The 25,544-nt window shown below is 45.4% G+C and overlaps 2 protein-coding genes across 6 annotated transcripts in view; one reads left to right on the top strand and one right to left on the bottom strand.

Moving 5' to 3' along the window:
- Positions 1-25,544, bottom strand: part of LOC132675732 (GTPase IMAP family member 7-like) — a 68,097-nt gene that overhangs the window by 4,304 nt on the left and 38,249 nt on the right. The window lies entirely within an intron of this gene.
- Positions 15,664-20,781, top strand: LOC144614368 (GTPase IMAP family member 1-like). Of its 3 annotated transcripts, none has more exons than XM_078437729.2 (4): positions 15,789-15,849; positions 16,032-16,275; positions 18,386-18,434; positions 19,672-20,781. In XM_078437729.2, exons 3-4 carry the CDS (start codon positions 18,392-18,394, stop codon positions 20,541-20,543), a joined length of 915 nt encoding a protein of 304 aa, XP_078293855.1. In that variant the 5' UTR covers positions 15,789-15,849; positions 16,032-16,275; positions 18,386-18,391; the 3' UTR covers positions 20,544-20,781. The 3 variants fall into 3 exon arrangements, with proteins under 3 accessions (XP_078293846.1, XP_078293855.1, XP_078293850.1); XM_078437724.2 differs by having other exon boundaries at positions 15,795-15,849; positions 16,032-16,080; XM_078437720.2 differs by lacking the exon at positions 16,032-16,275 and having other exon boundaries at positions 15,664-15,849.

The following is a 25,544-nucleotide window of genomic DNA, read 5'->3' as shown; positions in this document are numbered from 1 at the left end:
AGGACACCTTTAGATTGAGAGTGAGGGGATGGAGAACTATTTATCATGCTACTGGAAGCCAAAAGAAAGCTGGAGTAGCCATACTTATATCAGACAAACTAGACTTTAAATTAAAGGCCGTAACAAGAGATGAAGAAGGGCATTATATAATAATTACAGGGTCTATCCATCAGGAAGAGCTAACAATTATAAATGTCTATGCGCCGAATACCGGAGCCCCCAGATATATAAAACAATTACTCATAAACATAAGCAACCTTATTGAAAAGAATGTGGTCATTGCAGGGGACTTTAACACCCCACTTACAGAAATGGATAGATCATCTAGACACACAGTCAATAAAGAAACAAGGGCCCTGAATGATACATTGGATCAGATGGACTTGACAGATATATTTAGAACTCTGCATCCCAAAGCAACAGAATATACTTTCTTCTCGAGTGCACATGGAACATTCTCCAAGATAGATCATATACTGGGTCACAAAACAGCCCTTCATAAGTTTACAAGAATTGAAATTATACCATGCATACTTTCAGACCACAATGCTATGAAGCTTGAAATCAACCACAGGAAAAAGTCTGGAAACCTCCAAAAGCGTGGAGGTTAAAGAACACCCTACTAACGAATGAGTGGGTCAACCAGGCAATTAGAGAAGAAATTAAAAAATATATGGAAACAAACGAAAATGAAAATACAACAATCCAAACGCTTTGGGACGCAGCGAAGGCAGTCCTGAGAGGAAAATACATTGCAATCCAGGCCTATCTCAAGAAACAAGAAAAATCCCAAATACAAAATCTAACAGCACACCTAAAGGAAATAGAAGCAGAGCACCAAAGGCAGCCTAAACCCAGCAGAAGAAGAGAAATAATAAAGATCAGAGCAGAAATAAACAATATAGAATCTAAAAAAACTGTAGAGCAGATCAACGAAACCAAGAGTTGGTTTTTTGAAAACATAAACAAAATTGATAAACCTCTAGCCAGGCTTCTCAAAAAGAAAAGGGAGATGACCCAAATAGATAAAATCATGAATGAAAATGGATTATTACAACCAATCCCTCAGAGATACAAACAATTATCAGGGAATACTATGAAAAATTATATGCCAACAAATTGGACAACCTGGAAGAAATGGACAAATTCCTAAACACCCACACTCTTCCAAAACTCAATCAGGAGGACATAGAAAGCTTGAACAGACCCATAACCAGCGAAGAAATTGAATCGGTTATCAAAAATCTCCCAACAAATAAAAGTCCAGGACCAGATGGCTTCCCAGGGGAGTTCTACCAGACGTTTAAAACAGAGATAATACCTATCCTTCTCAAGCTATTCCAAGAAATAGAAAGGGAAGGAAAACTTCCAGACTCATTCTATGAAGCCAGTATTACTTTGATTCCTAAACCAGACAGAGACCCAGTAAAAAAAGAGAACTACAGGCCAATATCTCTCATGAATATGGATGCAAAAATTCTCAATAAGATACTAGCAAATAGAATTCAACAGCATATAAAAAGAATTATCCACCATGATCAAGTGGGATTCATTCCTGGGATGCAGGGCTGGTTCAACATTCGCAAATCGATCAACGTGATACATCACATTAACAAAAAAAAAGAGAACCATATGATCCTGTCAATCGATGCAGAAAAGGCCTTTGACAAAATCCAGCACCTTTCTTAATAAAAACCCTTGAGAAAGTCGGGATAGAAGGAACATACTTAAAGATCATAAAAGCCATTTATGAAAAGCCCACAGCTAACATCATCCTCAACGGGGAAAAACTGAGAACTTTTCCCCTGAGATCAGGAACACGACAGGGATGCCCACTCTCACATCTGTTGTTTAACATAGTGCTGGAAGTTCTAGCATCAGCAATCAGACAACAAAAGGAAATCAAAGGCATCAAAATTGGCAAAGATGAAGTCAAGCTTTCGCTTTTTGCAGATGACATGATATTATACATGGAAAATCCGATAGACTCCACCAAAGGTCTGCTAGAACTGATACATGAATTCAGCAAAGTTGCAGGATACAAAATCAATGTACAGAAATCAGTTGCATTCTTATACACTAACAATGAAGCAACAGAAAGACAAATAAAGAAACTGATCCCATTCACAATTGCACCAAGAAGCATAAAATACCTAGGAATAAATCTAACCAAAGATGTAAAAGATCTGTATGCGGAAAACTATAGAAAGCTTATGCAGGTAATTGAAGAAGATATAAAGAAATGGAAAGACATTCCCTGCTCATGAATTGGAAGAATAAATATTGTCAAAATGTCAATACTACCCAAAGCTATCTACACATTCAATGCAATCCCAATCAAAATTGCACCAGCATTCTTCTCGAAACTAGAACAAGCAATCCTAAAATTCATATGAAGCCACAAAAGGCCCCGAATAGCCAAAGTAATTTTGAAGAAGAAGACCAAAGCAGGAGGCATCACAATCCCAGACTTTAGCCTCTACTACAAAGCTGTCATCATCAAGACAGCATGGTATTGGCATAAAAACAGACACATAGACCAATGGGATAGAATAGAAACCCTAGAACTAGACCCACAAACGTATGGCCAACTAATCTTTGACAAAGCAGGAAAGAACATCCAATGGAAAAAAGACAGTCTCTTTAACAAATGGTGCTGGGAGAACTGGACGGCAACATGCAGAAGGTTGAAACTAGACCACTTTCTCACACCATTCACAAAAATAAACTCAAAATGGATAAAGGACCTGAATGTGAGACAGGAAACCATCAAAACCTTAGAGGAGAAAGCAGGAAAAGACCTCTCTGACCTCAGCCGTAGCAATCTCTTACTCGGCACATCCCCAAAGGCAAGGGAATTAAAAGCAAAAGTGAATTACTGGGACCTTATGAAGATAAAAAGCTTCTGCACAGCAAAGGAAACAACCAACAAAACTAAAAGGCAACCAACGGAATGGGAAAAGATATTTGCAAATGACATATCGGACAAAGGGCTAGTATCCAAAATCTATAAAGAGCTCATCAAACTCCACACCCGAAAAACAAATAACCCAGTGAAGAAATGGGCAGAAAACATGAATAGACACTTGTCTAAAGAAGACATCCGGATGGCCAACAGGCACATGAAAAGATGTTCAATGTCGCTCCTTATCAGGGAAATACAAATCAAAACCACACTCAGATATCACCTCACGCCAGTCAGAGTGGCCAAAATGAAGAAATCAGGAGACTATAGATGCTGGAGAGGATGTGGAGAAACAGGAACCCTCTTGCACTGTTGGTGGGAATGCAAATTGGTGCAGCCGCTCTGGAAAGCAGTGTGGAGGTTCCTCAGAAAATTAAAAATAGACCTACCCTATGACCCAGCAATAGCACTGCTAGGAATTTACCCAAGGGATACAGGAGTACTGATGCATAGGGGCACTTGTACCCCAATGCTTATAGCAGCACTCTCAACAATAGCCAAATTATGGAAAGAGCCTAAATGTCCATCAACTGATGAATGGATAAAGAAATTGTGGTTTATATACACAATGGAATACTACGTGGCAATGAGAAAGAATGAAATATGGCCTTTTGTAGCAACGTGGATGGAACTGGAGAGTGTGATGCTAAGTGAAATAAGCCATACAGAGAAAGACAGATACCATATGGTTTCACTCTTATGTGGATCCTGAGAAACTTAACAGAAACCCATGGGGGAGGGGAAGGAAAAAAAAAAAGAGGTTAAAGTTGGAGAGAGCCAAAACATAAGAGACTGTTAAAAACTGAGAACAAACTGAGGGTTGATGGGGGGTGGGAAGGAGGGCAGGGTGGTGATGGGTATTGAGGAGGGCACCTTTTGGGATGAGCACTGGGTGTTGTATGGAAACCAATTTGACAGTAAATTTCATATATTAAAAAATAAAAAAGAAAAGGATTAAAATGAAAAAAAAAGAAGACTAAATGTGGCAGGAAGTAATGTATAATGGGGTGGCAACCAATGTAAGGAAGTAGCTACATTTTGAAATTACTGTGTTAATGAGTATATTATTTGTCAATATCATTGGACCACTTGTTGGTGTTAATGACTTGGAGGGCCCCAGGTAACTGTTTTCCAACTTGCAATAAAGACACAGACCAGGACCAGCTATATAATTTTCAAGGTCTGGCACAAAATAAAAATGCCAGGCCCTTTGTCAAAGAGAATCAAACAAACACACACACACACACACACACACACACACACACACACACACAATTTAAGAATTTCAAGATGACATCAATAGAGCGTTAAACCTTTCTGGGCATAGGGTCCTTTACATACCCATGAAGTTGGTCTTGATGAAGCTCCATACATAGAAGTCTAGAGGGGAGCCAGAACACTATGTCCTACTCAAAATATCTCTACCTCTGCCTAGTTTCATTTCAATCTATATATTCCTTGAGTGAAACGTGTCCAGCCAGAGCCACCTTGGATGCTTTCCTGATCAGCTAATTGCTTCTCCAGGTATTATCCTCAGGTATGCTGGTAAGTTCCCTAGTGGGAACGGGAGAGTAGTTGACACAGAATTCATGGATGCCACAGGAAATCAGATGTGGGTCTCAAATGGTAACAGCCTTGCGATCATTGGTTAAAGAGGAGCATGTGGCTCTTATCAGTCCCATGCTGAGCCCTAAGTTACGAGTGATCTCCTTCTAGAAGATATTTGATAAAAGTAGTCTTGCCCCATATCTGTATTGCTCACTTAGCCACGCTCCTCATCATTGAGGGCTTCCTTCCACTTCCTTTTTTTATGTTTTCCTTTTATTATTTCAATCTCACACACACAAAGCAATGTGGATATAATGAATTTGCAAAAGTTGTGGGGTCATTAAAAGACATTCTTTAAATTCTACAGGAGTCTTCTTGTGGGAATCAGGGAATTTTCTGCTGCTTAGATCTAGATGGCCTCAAAGCTCAACTTATTAAAACATTGCAGAGATAATAACAGGAGATGAAAAAGAATGGTTCCCTACATTGTCCTGGTTCTTCTACATATCATCTCTATAACCTGGTGAATCAGTTTTCTATTGTTGCCCTAACAAGCTATCAAAACTTTAGTAGCCTAAAACAATATAAAATTAATCTCCAACAATACTGGAAGACAAGAATATGAAATTAGTCTTATGGACATAAAATCAAAGTCTCTGAAAAGCTGGTTCTTTCTGGAGGCTCTAGGAGACATCCATTGCTTGCCTCTTTCATCTTCCAGAATCTGCCTGCACTCCTGGGCTTGTGGCCACATCACACCAATCTCTGCTGCCTTCATCACAATGCCTTTGTACCTCCTCCTTAGAAGGACATTTCTGATTACATCTTGGGCCCACTCAGATAATTCAGAATTATCTCGTCTCAAAATCATTAACTTAATAACATCTGCAAAATCCTTATGGAATAAGGTAACATTCACAGGCTCTGGGGATTAGGGTGTGGACATCTTTCTGGGGCCACCATTCAACCTGCCACATTTGGGTAAGTTAACCTCTCTGCAACTCACTTTCCTAATCATTAAAATGGAGTACTTACTTCAGAAGGTCACTGTGCAACCAGACAAAGTCGTACACATGAAGTGGTTCTCAGATCATAGTGATCAACAGGTAGTAGTTAGTAGTAATAATACAACCCTCAATGCTAGTCTCATATTACCATCCTGAGGCTCATCTACACATCATAGATGCTGTCTTAGTCAGGGTGGACCGCCATAATACCACAGCCTGGGAGCAGGAACAACAGGAATTAATCTCTCACAGTTCTGGATACTGGGCAGCCCAATCCCAATGTGCCAGCCAACTTGTTTCTCTGGGGAGGGCTCACTTCCTGATTCGCGGATGACACAGTCTCACTGTGTCCATACATGATGGAGCGAGGAAGCAACTCTCTGCTATCTCTTCTTACAAGGGCACTAATCCCGTCAAGAGGGCCCCAGATTCATGAACTCATGGAAACCCACTTACCTTATCCCCAAATACCATCATGTTGGGGGTTAGGGATTCTGGAGCCTTCTCTTTTGTTGCCCCAAAAAAACTAGTCGCTTCTACTTTGTAACAATATCCTTTAAGTGAATTGTTGGATATCACTCAAGGTTTCCTGGTTTCTCCCCACTCACTCCACCCCCAAAGGGCACTCATGAAAAGGATGACTCAGCACCTCCACAGCCTGTCTACCAGGATAAGGGATCTGGATTATCTATACCCCTGCACTCACATGTCTTCAATGAAATTGTCTTCTGGCTCCACGGATGTGCAAGAAGAGCTGCCTCTTGCAGGCTAATGGCTGCCTTGTCACAAAAGAGATATAGGTGTTAGGTGTGACAGTGCACTTGGGGCTGAATCCCTCAAAGGAAACATTGACCAAACCCTCATGAAATAAAGACCATGCCCCCCAAAGAGCCTTTTACTGTCTTCCACGATGTTATATTTGGTTATGAACCACAACCATTAAGTCCTGTTCTCAAATAGGTCTCTGCTTCCTCCTAAGGCTTCTCCGAAGATCTGCCAAAAGTGACCACTCAGAATTTGTGTCTTCACCACAGGGTCACAGTCTTGGAGCTTCAGGGGAAAAACTGTAGGACGTGCTCTGAACTACTGTTGCCTCAAAGAGACTCTTCAGAGCAGGTTTCCAAGATGGCAGTACTGACTCAATGATCAGACTGTGCCAGTGAGCTAAGCCAGGACTACTGGGACTCTCAGGCTGGAAGCATATGTACCTCACGAAATCAGACGACTGACTCAAGATCCAGCAGAGTGAGAAGTAATGACATAGGACTGAATGAAGGGATTCAAGATGTCCAATTGTGGTTATTTGTTTGGAATATTGATGGCATTCTGTTTGATGTTCTACTTGTATGGCTATTTGAGGAAACCTTATTTCTTTCTCCTTAAACGAATTAGTAGACTGTGTATTTGTAAACCCACAACAACCATTTTTAAACATTACCTCATCTTCACCTACCCTCAAAATTGAGAAACAAATGCTTCTACTGAGTTTCATTCACTTTCATGTTGATAGAAACATTTGCATAGGTTTCATAAAAATCTGTCCTCTTGTTTCCAAAGATACCATTGGAAAAATTGATTCTGCAGCAAGGCCATATGTACAGTGTGATATCTGAGAGTGATTGTTGTTTAATCAAAGACCACCAGACCACTGCTAAGGAGCAATTGTTGTTGTTACATGTGGAGCTAATGTCTCCAAAACCTTCATAAGAAAACTAATATGATGTCTGGCATCGAGGATCCCAATCTCTTGTAGTAAGGAAGTCCACTCCCAGGTAGTCCAGAAACCCAGGCAAATTTTGGAGACCTCATGAAGAGGGAAAATCCCTGAGATTTATGGGTACAGCATGCAAAGTTTACTAGAGAAAGTGTTTGGGTCTTGGTTTCCCACTCCTAGGATAGAAGAATGGCGGGGATTTGAAAAGTCTGATTCAAAATTCATTTTGAAAATTTCCAAAGGAAGCTTATCCTTTGGAATTGATAGTTGCTTAATATGATGAGGTTCTAGATTTCCTGAGCAAACTCAAGGAGGCTTTTCCAGTTAATTAAGATTCTTGCTGCATCTGTATAAATAATCAGGCCATGCATAGTAAAAACAATCTTCTAGGATCAACAATACTTGTTGGAGGCTGTTTATGATCACAAAGTAGAGAACGCTATGAAAATGATCCAAATTTTAGAAATAGGCAAGTGAGATTACTGGAGTGTTCTATTCTGTGTGGTGCTGTGCTTGATGATCCGCTGTGATATTTTAAAACACTTTAAGGACAGAGAGAATTTTTGCACATCTCTGCCTTGGAGATACTCAGCGAATTTTCTGTCTGGTGAAATATAGAACTCAAAAATTACATTTTAGTACTCTCTTGAACATATCAACCCTTGATTTCAAATGAACTTTGTGTTTCTGTTTGTTTGAGTTTTTTGTTTTATTCTTTGCTTCTTTGTGTGTTTTTAACTAGGTTTCACACCCAGCATGGAGCCCAAACTGAAGACCCTAAGGTCAAGACCTGAGCTGAGATCAAGAGTCAGACGCTTAAATGATTAAGCCACTCAAAGGAACTTTGAACCAATTATAGAATCATACTGGTGCTCTAGTTAAGCCATGAGTTGAGCAAAATCTTTGATAGGTTTATACTTGCCCAGGAGTCATGAGTTTGGTTTTTTTGAAAACTGCACTCAGATAAGAAAGAGAGGGAGAAATAGCATGATCCAAGCCTTGGAGGTGGAAATAATACTGGACACAGGCAGAGAACAGCTAACAATTTGGAGTGCAGGAATCATTACCAGCCTTTACTGAGGGCCTACTGTGTCCCAGGCACTGACCTCTATATCATTATCACCTTCGTTCCTTACAAAAGTGTAAAACGGATATTAACAGGAACAATGATATCTAGAAGAATCTCATTCTTGGAAGAGGAGTTGAAACTGATTATAATGACTGTTGAATACCAGGCCAAGGAATGTGGATTCTAAGCCCTAGGCAGTAGAAGATTTCCAAGAAGCAGAGACCTAAGAAAACTATCCCAATGGGCTTAACCTCGTAACTGCAACGAGGACTGGAGAGGAAGAGATCAGGGGTACTGTACCCTCACACTGCACACACTGTCCCTCTCTTCCCATATTGTAGGTTGAATTGTGTCCTTCTAAAGAAGGGCTAACCCCTGGTACCTGAGAATGTGACCTTCTTTGGAGCACGGTCTCTGTGATGTCATGTCATGAAGTTAAGGTTGAGCCCTACTCCAATGCCTGGAATCGTTTCATTCAGAGTGAGGGAAGTTTACACACAGATACACACAGAGAACACCGTGTGACAAAAGAGGCAGAGATTGGAGTGAAGCACCTAGAAGGCAAAGAACAAAGCAGGACAGCCAGCACCAGAAGCTAAGATGCAGTAAGAAGAAGAATCCTTCCCCAGAGACTTCATGGAGAGTATGGCCCTGGGAACGTCTCGGTTTGGCACTTGTAGCCTGTGCCAGTGAGACAGTAGCCATAACAATGAGACAGTAAGTTTCTGCTCTTTAAGCAACAGTTTGTGGTCATTTGTTACAGCAGCTCCTGGGGGAACTAATATCTTTTAAGGCCAAGAAGTAGGGTCCTGCTCTGGTAATTACCTAAAATGTAGGAGTCGTTTCGAAATTGAGTAATGCATGGGGGCTCGAAGAATTCTGAGGTACATGATAAAAAAAGGCCTAGATTGCCCTTAGAGGATGTCGGTGGTAGGATGAACATCAAGGTCACTTTCTGGTGAGGTCCCAGAGAGAGGTGGGGACCACGCTGCTGGACATTGGAGGGACGATGGCACTTGCTATAAAATGGCAGGCAGCAGGGAGATGGGCTAAACTGAGGTGGGCTGCTGGGTGGAGAGTAGACCATGTAAGTGATGAACTTGAATATTTAGCTGAGGAGAATTCCGAGAACAGTGTGGAAGGTGCGGCCTGGTTTCTCCTTGCTGCTTCTAATGAAATGCGTGAGGAAGGAGAGTGGTGGCCTATCTGCCAGCCAAGAAGCACCAAGATGGCCAGCTGCCATTAGAGCCCAGGAAGAAGCAAGCAGGTCCTCCCCTTGAGGCTTCAGAGAGCACACGCCTCTGCTGGCATCTTGACTTTGGACTCCAGGAGCTACCACACAATCCATGTCTCAGCTGTTTCAACTGGAGTTTGGACGACATGTCGTGCAGTGCTAGGCATCCAGTATGTCCCCTCCACCTTGCCCCTACCTGCTTTCTTGTCCCATCCTCTGAGAAACCCAAAGGTCTCCCCTTCTGTGGCACAGTGTGAGTGGGCAAATCTTCTACACTACGTTCTTCCTCATTCCCGCCACATTTCTGGCCCAGATAGACCCCAGGTCTCCCTGATGAGAGAGAGCTTGGGGATTTCTCAGAATTTAGATTTCAGTCTTCTGAAGAATTTTCTTTTTGGAAACAAATATACAACACCAAAACAAAAACTAACAATTGTTTCTTTAAAAGAGACACACACGAATTTAAGGCCTGGAAGTGTGGTTAAGGCTTCCTGAACTCTTAAGGCAAACAGGCAGACTGTCAGGGTGCCATGAGCTGGGGGGTCAGAGGTAAAAGCAGGCCCCAGTCCCAGCAGCAATAATCAATCCCTCACTCTTACAGAATACCAACACCGTACAAAAGGACTATTTTCTCTTAATCAGCAAAAATGTCTCCTTAATATATGAAAATCAGTCAGTGGAAAAGTGTGTGGGCCTGATTCTGCCACGATCAAGATCTATGGCTTGGAGAAAACCCAAACACAAACAGACCCCAAAAACCCACAATCCCCATGTGCCCCAGTATCTTTATGGATAAGAAGTCCTAGATTGTCTCAATTCAATGCCTCCTACAGTACAGCATCGTGCGAGACTATCTGGGCCTCTCCCAATGAGGACGAATCCCAAGACTCTCCCCACCGGCATGATTCATGAGCCTGGGCCCATGTACCCACACAACTTCTCAGGTGTTGGTTGGCTGTAGGTATAAATCTCCAGGTCGAACATGGGCCTGTGGCCCCCAAAGGGAGACCCTGAGGAGGGCCCAGTCCCAAGACTCCTGGCTGGTGTACCCAGGGGTGAATACGAGTATGGGCCTTCCTTCCCCAGGGCTTTGGCATCCCTGGGCCATCAGAGTAATGGACACTTACAGATGGTTATGGACATCACCTTTATTTACCAGCCAGCACCAACAGCCATGAACACAAGAAGCAAAGGCACAGGCATGTTTTAACCCAAGTTCTCTGCTACTCTCCACACACACAGCATCCTTCCTCACTCATCTGCCTAGACTTTCCAGTCCCACACCTCCAAACCCCACAGCCTTTGCTTGGATGGCCCCTGGATTCTTAGCCATTCCTCGGTACCAATGGTGGAAGAGGCGGCTTGGGAGAATGGGGGTCAGGGAAAGAACTCACAGGCTGCCAGGACCAGCTGACAGCATTCAGTGATCTGCCCTCTCTGGGATTTACAACAAAGTTGGCACGGTTTCTGCTGTTACCTTCATTTCTTTCTTTTGGTTTCAACTTGACATCTTTTACTGCTTCACTCACATCTTTGTGGAGTGTCTTGAGTGCTTTATTACAAATGATAAACACGGTAAGTAAATCTTTAACGAGGGATAAAGGAAAGACTGTTATATTTATGGCACCATATCACAGCACAGTTTTTTCTGTTATTGTTTCCCACAGTCCCTTGCATTTTCAAGAAATGGGTAACAGGGTGATTTCTCGTAAATTCACTCATGCACAGAAAAACATACATCTTACTTCAGCCCCAGCAATTTCCTGCCTCACTTCTCCCGAGTCTGTCTTCCTCATCAGGCCACAGAGGCAAGGTCACAGGTTCATGTCTTCTCATTTGTGGCTGCTCTTGTGCTCAAAAGACACTGGGGCAGGAAGGCGGGGCCAAGGAGGAACCCCACCATGGAGGTCTCACTGGCCTCTGCACAGGTAGCTTTTCCCATCTCTCCCCAGGCTAGTGCTGGCCTGAGGATGAGGTGGATGTCTTCCTGGGAATCTCCAACCAGGGCCCGTTCAAAGCAAGCACAGCAGCTAGATCTTTTGACCCTGACGTGGGCTGAACAAGTCAGTTCTGCTCTTTATTAGAACAGGTGCACACGGATGCTGCTATCTTCCAAAATTTTGACCAATTTTTCTACTGGTTGTTTGTTCATTGAATGATTGATTGATTGATTGATTAAAGTTTATTTATTAATTTTGAGAGTGTGAGAGAGTGAGGAGGGGAGAGACAAAGAGGGAGAGAGAGTATCCCAAGCCCACTCCATGCCAGCACAGAGCCTGACGCAGGCTTGATTCAAGAACTGTGAGATCATTGTTCTGAGGTGAAACCATGAGTTGGATGTTCAACCAAATGAGCCCCCAGGTCCCCCCAAGTTTTAAAAAATTTTTCGCTCAAAACATAAATAGCAAACAAACAGCCGAGCAGCCTTATTATTTTGACTATTATTTATTTATCAGGAAGATATAGAACGTGAAAGTTGCACTGAAATGACTCATGTCCAAGCTGTGAAAGAATATAAATGACTCTTTGGAAATACAGGGAGAGGCCAGCGTCTCTCTCACCCTCTGCAAGTTCACCATAGCTGCAGTTAGTAGGACAGCGGGACTCCGTATAAAAACGGCTGTCGGTAAGACGGTGGTAATGCTGCCTGGCTCCCTTTTGACGCTGTTTCGTTTAACTATAATAAGACACCACAAGGGGAAGGCAAAACGAGGCAAACTCCAGGCAGCCAGCAGAAAGGAAGAAGGGGAGGGTTGGCAATGTGGCCAGAGTTTGACCCAAAACTAGGACAGGCTTCCATATACCCGGAGGAACCCTACAAACCTAGTACTGGTGGGACAGCCATAAGTGATGCAACGTATATATTTTCAAAAATATATTAAAGTCTCTTAATGTTGTTCTGAGATCATTCAGCAAACGAAGACAGACCTATTTCAAAAAAAAAAAAAGTCTACTAAATAGTAGTAAGAACAGTGAGTCTCTGACACTTGACCATAAGCTGCTTCCTCACTTCCAACTCACACTTGGCTCCTCTGGAAGGAAACTGCATTCTGGGAGGCGCGGCCAAAGGTGTGGCTCCCTGTCCCCTCAGCCTTCCAGCAAGAGAGCAGAACCTTGGGAGGAATCAGCTGGCTGTCAGTAGGTTTAACCACCGGGTATAGTGCGGACAGGCAGAGTGGTTACGGAAAGACGCAGAGTGGGGCTAAGACAACTGTCACCTCCCGGGACTGTGCAGGCCCTGGCTGCACCTCCTGAGGAGAGACACCAGAGGTTTCACCCTGCAGGGGAAGCAGACTTCACCAGGAAAGTCCAGCCAAACACGCAAACCCCCTGCACAAAGTTGCAGTGAAGCGACCAGAGCAGATATCCTTGTCTTATCTCTGATCACAGGGGCAAATCTCTAAGCCTTTCATCAAGTATGGTACCAGTGGTGGGAGTTTTCACACTGATTTCCTTCAGTTCTTTCAACATGCTTAGAACTGCTCTTTGGAAGCCCTATCTTTGAATCCAATATCCAGGGCCTCTGCCAGGCAATTCCTGTGGCCTGAGTTTTTCCAGTATATGGGTCACACCTTTCTGTTTCATTGTACATCTTACAGTTCTTGTTCAAAACTGGGTATTTTAGGGAACATGGTGTAGTGAATCTGGATACTGATTCCCTTTCTGCCTTTCTAGGCCTTGATTTGCTGCTGTCTGTGTGTCCATAAGAATACAAAAATTGCTTTTTTAAACACCAAAATAGAAATTCTGCAGCGAAAAGTATGAGTGAAATGAAAATTTTACTAGTGGGGCTCAACAATAGATTTGAATGGCTAGAACAAAGATTCAGTGAATTTGAAGATGTAATAATTATAAACACACATGAACTTCACAATTGAGCCCCAAAACACAGGAAGCAAAAAATTACAGGTGTCAAGGAGAAATAGACAATTCAACAACAAGCTGTAGACTTCAATGTCCACGTTGACCAACGCGTACCACAGCTAATCAGAAGGTCAAAACAGAAACAGAAGATGTGACCCACAGATAAACCAACTAGACCTAACATTACAGCACTTTACCCAACGAAGTAGATTATGCATTCTGTTCAGGTACACAGAGAACGTTCTCCTAAATATGACCAATAGGCCATAAAATGAGCCTCAATAAATCTAAGAGACTTGAAATCCTAGAGTATAACAGGGGGTATGCTCCTTTACATCAGTCTTGGCAATAATTTTTTGGATTTGACCACAAAAGCAAAGGCAGCGACAGATAAAATGAACAAGTGACATTACACCCAACTAATACGCTTCTGCCTCGCAAAGGAAACCTTCAACAATACAAAAAGGCAGCCCACTGAATGGTAGAAAGTATTTGCAAATCATATATTTGAAAAAGGGTTAATACCCAAAATACATAAAGAACTCATAAAATTAATAGCAAAACCTGAGCAATTTATTTAAAAAGGACAGAGGAACTAAACAGCCATTTCCCCAAAAAGGACATATAAGTGGCACATAGATGCATGAAGATGTGCTCAGTATCACCATCATCAGGGGAAACGCAAATCAAAACCACAATGAGGTATCGCCTCACACCTGTGAGAATGGCTATCATCAAGAAGATAAGAGATTACAAGCCTTAGGGAGGATGTGGAGAAAAGGGAAGCCCTGTGCTCTGTGCATGGGACGCAAATTGGTGCAGCCACTGTGGAAAACAGTATGGACGGTCCTCCAAAAATTATAGGTAGAATTACATTTGATCCGGCAATCCCACTTCTGGGTATTTATCCAAAAGAAATGAAAGCAAGATCTCAAAGAAAGATCTGCACTCACAAGCTCCCTGCAGCATTGCTCACAATAGCCAAGATGTCGAAGCAACCTAAGGGTCCATCTGTAGGTATATATATATTGTTCTGTGAAAAGAAAGAGGAATATCTTGTCATTTGCAACAACAGGGTCGAACTTGAGGCCATTATCGTAAGTGAAACAGGTCGAACAGAGAAAAAAAATACTGTATGATATCACTTTTATGTGGAATTTTAAACAGCCAAACTGATAGAAATGGAGAGTAGAACGGTGGTGACCAGGGACTGGGGGATGGGGGGATGGGGAGACATTGGTCAAAGAGTATAAAGTTCCAGTTATAAGATGAATACGTTCTGGGGATCTAATGTACAGCCCAGTGATTATGGGTCATACCACTGTATCATACCTTAAGTGTTACTAAGAGAGTAGATGATCTTAAATGTTCTCACGCAAAAAAAGAGTAATGGTAAATATGTGATGTGATGCAGGCGTTAGCTAATAATACTGTGCTGGCAATTATTTTGCAATATGGAAGTGTATCAAATCAACACATTGCACCCTTAAAATTACAGTGTTACACTTCAATTATATCTCCATAAAGCTGGATAGGGTGTGGGGGGATAAGGTGGAGGGCCATGGGTTAGGTATCTTCACTAGAGAGAATGAACTGGCAAGACTGGCTAAAAATCAGGCCCCAGAGCATTAGGTTCAGGTTAAGTGAAAGTCCTCACTACACACGGGGAGAGGTGACTCCAGAAACCGTAAGTGAGTTAGGCAAGATCGCAGAGTTGATTCCAGAACAAACCAGGTCCAGGGCACATAGCACCATACGCTGTTGTAGCCTTCTCTCCACAAATTGTCTGGCTATTTTACTCTCTCATGACCTCCTGAGAGGAGAAACAGACACTTGGGTCAGAGATACCAACTTGAGGCTAGACTAAGTCTCCTATGAATTCCATCCTCTTCCTGCTGTCTGATCTTTAATAGCTGAAAAGACCTCTTTTTCTTTAGGAATGAGGAGATGGCAGAGGACCACATTGGTGGCCTTGTCCACACTGATGTCCAGTCAAGGATTCCTCCCTGATTCCTGGGGAAGGAGACTCTCAAGAGGCCATTTTCTAGGAAAACACCCAAAAAGCAAAAGGCAACTGGACATAAGAGTACTGGGCAGAGGCCAAAACTGAGAACAGGCCTCAGAAATCTAAACTGCCCTTCACTGAGGTTACACCCCTCCCGGGAACAAGATGTGCTGCCACAGTGACCTTCAGAAAGGATCAGCACAGTGCCAAGCAGGGGGTGGGTTGCTCAGTGGAAACAATGCAAAGGCACCACTCGCTGGCCCACCTGGCCCATGTCCTGTCCCTTTAAATCGGCACCACTGGGCCCTCCCTCCCTGGGCTCTGAGACTTCCTCCCTGTGCTGTGCTGGCAGGAACAGCCTCTGTACTCACAACCCAAGGCACAGCACCAGGTCGCGGGTTTCTGCAGCCAACAGCAGAGCCTGTCACCACTTCGGCTCGAAGGTGAGCACACAGGGGAAGGAAGGGAGCCACCTGGGGCAGGGGGGAGTGGATGAAGTGGGGGGGGGGTCAGGGGGGCTCTAAGGAGTTCAGGGCCTGGTTGCAGCTCACTGAGTGGGTGCCTGCATTCTACTACCTCCCAGGAAGGGGAGCGGGATCTAGAAAGAATAACTTCACCCTTGCAGGCTTTTCAGGGAGCTCTGAGTTTCAGAACAAGCAGGTGAAGAAGAAATGGTAAGCATCTTCTCCAGCCGTGGAGTGCGCACACTTTTACTTGGGACTACGTACTTCGTCCTGCCCTGCTCCTCACCTGGTCAGAAAGGTGTTTGCTGGAAGCACTGCCAGGGCTGAGCACGCTGGAGAAGGCTGCAGACACTCCCTCTGAGGGCATGTGCAGCCAAGGAGAGAGACATTTCTGAGGACAAACAAGTGAGTCTAACCTCAGAACACATCGCAGAGTGGAAATCGTGTCTGTGAGCCGAACCCCACTCACACCCTCCACTTCCTCAGCCCTGTGCACCCCCAGGGACTTGCAGGAGCCAGCAAGAGTTATGAACATGGTCTTCAGACCTCTGCAGTACACGTGCTTGTGTGTCCTTGCACATCCCTTCCCCCGCCCAAGCTGCCCAGGGTTCTGTGCGCTGGAGCCCTCTTCATCCCCACACACTGGCTATAAAGGAAGGGCTTAGACAGGATGAATGGCTCAGAAACTCAAAGCAGGGACCCAATGCATTAGAATCACTCAGGGGGTTGAGGAGGGTGCCTGGGTGGCTTGGTCCATTAAGCTTTGAGCCCTGGGATGGATTCTGTGCTGTCAGTTCAATGCCTGGAGCATGCTTTGGATTCTTCGTCTCCATCTCTCTCTCTGACCCTCCCCTGCTCTTGCTCTGTCTCACCATCTCTCAAAAAAATAAGTAAACAGTAAAATAAATTTTTTTATAAAAAAAATCCGTCAGGAAGAGGGATGAGAGATACCGTTTTTTTAACGTTTATTTATTATTTATTTATTTGTTTGTTTGTTTGCTTGTTTTTGAGACAGACATGTGAGCAGGGGAGGCACACATGAAGAAGAAGGAGAGAGAATCCGAAGCAGGCTCTGTGCTATCAGCACAGAGCCTGATGAAGGACTCAAACCCACAAACCATGAGATCATGAGCTGAACCCAAATTAAGAGTCAGATACTTAACAGACTGAGCCACAAAGGCACCCCCTTTTTTCTTATTAAACTACACATCTATGAAACAAAATGTCAAATATATATTTTAAAGACTCCCATAGATACTTCCCAAAGACAGCAGGTTCAGGAAGCAGGGGACTACATGATATCCAATCGCATTTAACATGCTAGGAGTCTCCATGTTCTACATCAGTCAATGACTCCAAGCTCTAAACCCCAGATGTCCGCTCTCAGAAACTCTGGAAGAATTTTTCAAATCCCATCCCAAACCATCGCAAACCTTTGGGAAGTTCCATAGGGGCCAGGAGTCCAGTGGATTTCCTAGAGCACACTTGGTCAGTTCCCTCATCGATAAGGACTTCTTGCTTTAGCTAAATTCTTGTTCTTTGCACTGAATCTTCTGGCTGTTTCTTCAGTTCTGCTGTGCAGTCAGTTATGGGAGTTTGCTAATCTTTACACACAAGATCACTACTCACCTGAGGCCTGTGGGATCAACTTTACCAAGGGCTTTGGGGAGCTGAAAGGGGCGCTACGCAGAAGACAAACCTGTCATCTAACTGGTCAGAGACAAGTTATCAATCAACCCTTCCCTTTGCTTGTCCTTGTGTGTTGCCCATGGGACACAGCACGGTCACCCACAGTAGCCAGGTGTTGCCATGAAGAGGTAGCATTTGAAATGGATGGCGGAGCACAGACAGGACTCAGACAGAAACGTGGGAGAGAAGGAGTGGTCATGGGGGTGAGCGCACAGGTGGGCTGGAAAGGCCCTGAAACCTCTCCTCTGCGGAGCAGCTGACCCAGAAGGGGAGTGAGTGAGACACAGGGCTGGAGAAGCAGACAGAGCAGAGCTGCACCCTTGTGACCAGGTCCTCGTGAGATCAAGCAGACTGCATCACTGAGTGGCTATCTGTAGTAAATCCTGCCGGACTTGGGGTCATCGCTTAGTTTGAGAGGCCTCAGATTCGGGGCAGGAACACCAGGAGCCGGAAGGGAGTGTCCCATCTCTCCAGCACACAGGTCATATTTACACAAATGACACAAGCCGAATTCTTTGGTCTTCGGAGAGCAGAACACAGGTTCTTCAGATCAGCATGGGAGATAGGTATCTTTCCCAATTTTCAACCAATGAGGCTCACCAAAGGTTCTCACGGTTTGGTTCCAATACCAACCAGGTCCTTCCAGGCTTCTTCCCCAAATTCTGGTTGATGTTCAGCGCAGGGCAGGAAGCATGACCTTTCATTGGGATGTCACCAGCTCTTTGGACCTTGCCTGAGCCACCTTAGGTAGTTATACCTATTCGATAAACAAATGAATGATTGAAGGAATGAAGGAACTAACAGGTTGTGTTTGGAACTCTTTCAGGTGGGCATGGGAGGACGCAAGATGGCCAGAGATGAAGAGAATGCCTACGGTAAGAACTGATCTCAGTGTGTACTTGCCCCTAGGTGTCAGCTCTGGGTCACAAGGCCATGGGCTAACTCAAGACTGAACAGACACATAGGGGCACCTGGGTGGCTCAGTCGGTTGAGCGTCTGATTCCAGCTCAGGTCATGATCTCGCAGCTTGTGAGTTCGAGCCCCACGTTGGGCTCTGTGCTGACAGCTCAGAGCCTGGAGCCTGTTTCAGATTCGTCTCCCTCTCTCTCTGTCCCAACCCACTCGCATTCTGTCTCTGTCTCTCTCAAAAATAAATAAACATTAAAAAAAAAAAAGACGGAACAGAGACAAATCCCAGACATGTCCCCATGCTGGGGTGAAACAGCTAGAGCCCCAGCTTTGCATTTTTGCTGGACCTCTGCTCCTGACCTACTGTAGGATATTAAGTGCCTTGACCAGACTGTGCCTTGGGTCCAAAGGGTACAATGAGGACAATACATCTACTCGATCCCCACGGAAGATGTGGAGGGTTGAGATCATGGACTGGAGGGAACACAGTTTACCAGGTAGACTGTGTCGGTGAACAAGGATGGAGGGTTAACTGTGTCTTACTGGAAGCAGGTTTACTAGAGAGAAGAGGGAGGAGGAGGGGAAGTGGAGGAAGGGAAGAAAGAAAGAGATCCTGTCACCTAATGCTCTGAGCAACCCTGGGAGAAACAACTCTCTGTCACCCCTCCCAATATGCAGAAGACGTTGAACGCTTAGTCTAAACTCGCCCAAGCTTCCACAGCTGGCACATGCGGGGCTGTGATTCCAACCCGGGGTGTCTGGGACTCCAGACAGCCCTTCACTCCCAGGCCTTCTGTGCCCTCCCGCATCTCCTCGCTGGGATGGCCCCTGGGAGAAGTCTGGCAGAGGCCTGGGAGGTCGTCGAGCACGGAGCAGCTCTGCAAAGTGCGGACGACCAGAGGCAATGTCAGCTGAAGTCATGGCCTGCGACCATCGAGGGGGACCCTCCAGAGCAGTGTGCACCCGGTGCCGGAGCATGGACTGGGGGGCAGGTGCACGCACTGGAGCCAAAGATGGAAGAAAGGTGGCTAAAGATGCCCCCGGAGTCGCACAAGCTCTAACCAGAGCGCCTGGGAAAGGCCTGTTGGACAAGCAGAAGCGGGAGGCATCCTTGCCCTCCTCCCTCAGGAGGCACCCCGGAGCCCCGGTGGAGCGGGACGCGAGCTCTCAGGCCGGCGGCCCACGCCTACTCTGTCCTCACAGGTTCCCAGGACCCGGACGACCAGCAGCAGCCGCTCGCGCAGGAGCGCAGGCTCAGGCTCATCCTGGCCGGCAGGACCGGAGTGGGCAAGAGCGCCACGGGCAACAGCATCCTGGGCCACAGCCTCTTCCCGTCCAGGCTCGCGGCCACCCCGGTGACCAGAAGCTGCGCCCTGGGGAGCCGGAGCTGGGCCGGGTGGCGCGTGGAGGTCACCGACACCCCCGACCTCTTCACCGCCCAAGGCCGGCACGCGGACCCGGACTGCACCGAGCGGGCCAACTGCTACCTGCTCTCGGCGCCCGGGCCGCACGCGCTGCTGCTGGTCACGCAGCTGGGCCGCTTCACCGCCCAGGACGAGGAGGCGGCGCGCGGCGTCCGCGAGCTGTTCGGCGCCGGCGTCCTGGCGCGCGCCGTGCTCGTCTTCACGCGCCGGGAGGACCTGGAGGGGGGCTCGCTGCACGACTACGTGCGCGCCACCGACAACCGCGCGCTGCGGGCCCTGGTGGCCGAGTGCGGCGGCCGCGTGTGCGCCCTGGACAACCGGGCGGCGGGCGCCGAGCGCGATGCGCAGGTGGGCGAGCTGCTGGCGCTGGTGGAGCGGCTGGCGCTGGAGCACGACGGCGCGCCCTTCACCGACGACGTGTACGGCCTGGCGTGGGCCCGGCGCCACGCGCGTCCCGAGGACACGCTCCGCCTGGTGGCCGCGGGGCTGGCGGCCCGCGGTCTGGGGCGGGGGTGGGGTCGGAAGTGGGGGCGGGGGTGGCGCTGGCTGGAGGCCGCGAAGCGTGGGTGGCCGCTGGCGCTCCTGCTGCTGGGGGGCGCACTGTTACTTGTCCTGCTGCTTCTCCAGCGGGGGGCTCCAGGCCCAGATTGAAGGAGCTGCCCTTCCAAATGCGGGGAGCCTGGAGGGTAAAGGGGCTGGGTCAAGGCGCTGAGGGGAACTTAAACCCAATTTCAAAGGAAACCTGGAGTTTCAGACTGGGAGTCTTAATGACTCAGGACGCCTTGGACACTGTATCGACTTTGCAAAGGCTCAAGTTGACTTTTAGCATTCAAATGTCACTTTTGATTATATGTACACTATTCAAATAAATGTGGTGAACTTTCAAATGTCCTTAATTCATTTTAGTAGTTTGGATGTATTTTTCCTTCTTGAAAAAATAGTGCATTGACTGGTAGTGTTTTATATAGAAAGTGGATTCATGGCAAAGGGAAACAAACATTTGTGTGCGTGTGTGAGCATTTATCAAAACGTAGACACTGCCTTAGTTCGCTTGAGTTGCTATTAAAAAAAAACAACGGGAAAGCTCTCAGTTTTTCCCCATTGAGGATGATATTAGCTGTGGGCTTTTCATAAATGGCCTTTATGGTGTTTAAGTATGTTTATTCTATCCCAACTTTCTCCAGGGTTTTTTTTTTAAGAAAGGATGCTGAATTCTGTGAAATGGTTTTTCTGCATTGATTGACAGGATCACATGGTCCTCTTCTTTTCTTTTATTAATGTAATGTGTCACACTGATTGATTTGCATATGTTGCACCAGCCCTGTAGCCCAGGAATGAATCCCACTTGATCATGGTAAATAATTCTTTTTATATTCTGTTGAATTGGATTTGCTAGTATCTTACTGAGAAGTTTTGCATCCATATTCATCAGGGATATTGGCCTGTAGTTCTCTTTTTTTTGCTGGGTATCTGTCCTGTTTAGGAATCAAAGTAATGCTGGCTTCATAGGATGAGTCTAGAAGTTTTCCTTCCCTTCTATTTTTTGGAACAGCTTGAGAAGGATAGGTATTATCTCTGCTTTAAATGTCTGGTAGAATTCCCCAGGGAAACCATGTGGTACAGGACTCTTATTTGTTGGGAGATTTTTGATAACTGATCAAACTCTTTATTTCTTCCAGGTTTGAGTTTTGGAAGTGTGTAGTGCTTAGGAATTTGTCCATTTCTTCCAGGTTGTCCAATTTGTTGGCCTATAATTTTTCATGGTATTCCCTGAGAATTGCTTGTAATTCTGAGGGTTTGAGATCAGTATCACGACAGGGATATCCACACTCACCGCTGTGTTTACCATGGTGTTGGAAGTTCTAGCATCAGCAATCAGACAACAAAAGGAAATCAAAGGCATCAAAATTGGCAAAGATGAAGTCAAGCTTTCACTTTTTGCAGATGACATGATATTATACATGGAAAACCCGATAGATTCCACCAAAAATCTGCTAGAGCTGATACATGAATTCAGCAAAGTCACAAGATACAAAATGAATGTACAGAAATCAGTTGCGTTCTTATACACCAATAATGGAGCCACGGAAAGGCAAATAAAGAAACTGATCCCATTCACAATTGCACCAAGAAGCATAAAATACCTAGGAATAAACTTAACCAAAGATGTAAAAGATCTGGATGCTGAAAACTATAGAAAGCTTATGAAGGAAATTGAAGAAGACATAAAGAAATGGAAAAACATTCCATGCTCATGGATTGGAAGAATAAATATTGTTAAAATGTCAATACTACCCAAAGTTATCTACACATTCAATGCAATCCCAATCAAAATTGCACCAGCATTCTTCTTGAAGCTAGAACAAGCAATCCTAAGATTTGTATGGATCCACAAAAGACACTGAATAGCCAAAGTAATATTGAAGACGAAGACCAAAGCAGGAAGCATCACAATCCCAGACTTTAGCCTCTACTACAAAGCTGTAATCATCAAGACAGCATGGTATTGACACAAAAATAGACACATAGACCAATGGAATAGAATAGAGACTCCAGAATTGGACCCACAAAAGTATGGCCAACTAATCTTTGACAAAGCAGGAAAGGATATCCAATGGAAAAAAGTCTCTTTAACAAATGATGCTGGGAGAACTGGACAGCAACATGCAGATGAATGAAACGAGACGACTTTCGTACACCATTCACAAAAATAAACTCAAAATCGATAAAGGACCTGAATGTGAGACAGGAAACCATCAAACCCTAGAGGAGAAAGCAGGAAAAACCTCTTTGACCTCAGCCGCAACAATTTCTTACATGACACATCTCCAAAGGCAAGGGAATTAAAAGCAAAAATGAACTTTTGGGGCCTCATGAAGATAAAAAGCTTCTGCACTGCAAAGGAAACAAGCAACAAAACGAAAAGGCAACCAACAGAATGGGAAACAATGTTTGCAAATGACATATGAGACAAATGGACAGTATCCAAAATCTATAAAGAACTCACCAAACTCCACAGCTGAAAAACAAATAATCCAGTGAAGAAATGGGGAGGAAACATGAACAGACACTTCTCTAAAGAAGACATCCAGATGGCCAACAGGCACATGAAAAGATGCTCAACATCACTCCTCATCAGGGAAATACAGATCAAAACCACCCTGAGATACCACCTCACGCCAGTCAGAATGGCTAAATGAACAAATCAGGAGGCTATAGATGCTGGAGAGGATGTGGAGAAACGGGACCCCTCTTGCACTGTTGGTGGGAACACAAACTGGTGCAGCTGCTCCGGAAAACTGTGGAGGTTCCTCAAACAATTAAAAATAGAACTACCCTATGACCCAGCAATAGCACTGCTAGGAATTTACCCAAGGGGTACAGGAGTGCTGATGCATAGCGGCACTTGTACCCCAATGTTTATAGCAGCACTTTCAACAATAGCCAAATTATGGAAAGCGCCTAAATGTCCATCAGCTGATGAGTGCATAAAGAAATTGTGGCTCATATACACAATGGAACACTAGTTGGCAATGAGAAAGAATGAAATATGGCCTTTTGTAGCAACGCGGATGGCACTGGAGAGTGTTATGCTAAGTGAAATAAGTCATACAGAGAAAGACAGACACCATATGTTTTCACTCTTATCTGGACCCTGAGAAACTTAAGAGATGACCATGGGGGAGGGGAAGGAAAAAACAAACATTAGAGAGGGAGGGAGCCAAACCACTAGAGACTCTTAAAAACTGAGAATAAACTGAAGGTTGATGGTGGGTGGGAGGGACGCAGGGGGTGATGGGCATTGGGGAGGGCACCTGTTGGGATGAGCACCGGGTGTTGTATGGAAACCAATTTGACAATAAATTTCATATTAAAAAAATAAAAAATAAAATTTAAAAAAGCACAGACTGGGCCACTTGTAAATAGCAGAAGAATTTTCCCCATGGTTCTAGAGGTTGGAGGTCCAAGATGGAGATGTGATTTCAGTCAGGATCTGGTGAGAGACCTCTCTGGGTTGCAGACTGCTGACTTCTGGCTGTGTCCTCACATGGTGGAAGGGATGAGTCAGCTTTCTGGGGCCTCTTGTAGAAGGGCACAATTCTCACTCATATGGGATCTACCCTCTTGACTGACTCACCTTCCTAAGGCCCCAGCTCCTAAAACCATCTTGGGCACGAAATTTTCAATATATGAAACCTGCGGGGGGACACAAACATTCAGACCAAAGCAGACACTGACCCTCCTTAATACTGTCCTAGCTCTCATACCCAGCTAGATCTGGCCCTTTGTGACCCTTGGATGTTTTATTATCACCCGTGAAAGTGATGTCAGGGTCATACATATTAATGTTTACTTCTGAAACATCGGTTTATTTCCTTTACAATAATTTACTGCCAAAAAAGAGAAATAACTATAGCGAAAATAACACAGTTCCCAAGTTTCTAGCATTTATTATGGCTGATGTCTTTCCAAAGTGAAGTCGAAATTTGGGGAATGTCTTCATTGTGCTTCTCAAATGGATTACTATGCAAAAAAACAAAACAAACAAAACTAAACAAAACAAAATCCAGAGGTCCTCTCACACAATGGAGAAAGAGGGAGCCACAGGTGCACTGGTGGAAAGCCTCAGACCCCGACATTCCACTGCTATGGTGGTCCCATGGAGTTCAATGGGGGAAGGCCAGCCCATGAAAGTGCTTGATTGCCACATCATTAGAAAATCAGATGCCACCCTTAGGTTGTGTAACCAACCCATAGGGTTTCCTTATTACTCTGTCAGAATGTGACAAAACACTTTCAAGGAAGTTGGCTCCTCTCTTCAAATCAGCCATGCTCTAGTCCGGAGGTGTGGTTGCAACAGGAGGCACCTACTCACCCGGCCCAGGGTTCAGGGGCTGGAAGGAAGGTGGTGTTGGCGGGAAGTGGGGGGCAGCTCCACGTGGAGAAGGTGGTTGTTGGGGGGACCCCTAGGGCCATCCCAGTTCCACGTGGATTAGAAGACACCGCGCGACTGTGCTTAGATGCCACTAGTTCCTAGGGCGCCAGAGTGGAGGTGGCACGTTGGACTTCGGGGTTGTGGTGAGCTGGGTCAGGAGGTCTGAGGGCTCTGGTGGCCCTTGCAGTGAGCTGGGCTCGGTGAAGTGCCGCTGGGCGGAAGTCCGCCATTAATCTCCACCTTTAGCCTCCTCAGCAGCCCTGCGGGGCTCACACGGGGGCTCTGAGTGAGGGGGGAATCCCTTCAGTAACCCGGCAACTCGGGGACCCGCGGGGCGAAAGGGAGGGGGCTGGGGTTGGGGGAACGGCCGCTGTCCTCAGCTCTGCCTCCAGGGCCGCGTGTGCATGAGCACGCACTGTGGGGCTGACTTCAACCCGTCATTCTTTCATTTCACGTTGTCTTGTGCACACGTGTCCACACAAACCCTCCAATTGGTGTCTGTTTCTGTCTTGTTTGCATATAGAAAAGGGACGTTAAAATAAATATAAGTATTATGGCTTTTAAATTCGCATACGGAAATGTATGCTTGAATCAAAGGAAGGCTTCGACATCCACGGGTAAAAAGCTCTACTTGGGACATCGCGAGGGCGTGTTAGAAGGAGTAGCAGAGAGAGCAGGGTGTGGCACATGGCACCGGACTTGTGTCTGTCTCAGAG

This window comes from Panthera onca, chromosome A2 (genome assembly GCF_046562875.1).
Source record: "Panthera onca isolate mPanOnc1 chromosome A2, mPanOnc1 haplotype 2, whole genome shotgun sequence".
NCBI classification, from domain to species: Eukaryota; Metazoa; Chordata; class Mammalia; order Carnivora; family Felidae; genus Panthera; species Panthera onca.
Note: the sequence above shows the minus strand (reverse complement) of the source record. Positions and strands in the feature narration are given on the sequence as shown.

Excerpts from the sequence above, each read along its gene's own strand:
- LOC144614368 (XM_078437720.2), top strand. The coding sequence starts at position 15,679 with ATGTCCTGTCCCTTTAAATCGGCACCACTGGGCCCTCCCTCCCTGGGC. Across the intron at positions 15,850-18,385 it reads GTCACCACTTCGGCTCGAAG|GTGGGCATGGGAGGACGCAA; the intron begins GTGAGCACACAG and ends GAACTCTTTCAG. Across the intron at positions 18,435-19,671 it reads AGATGAAGAGAATGCCTACG|GTTCCCAGGACCCGGACGAC; the intron begins GTAAGAACTGAT and ends CTGTCCTCACAG.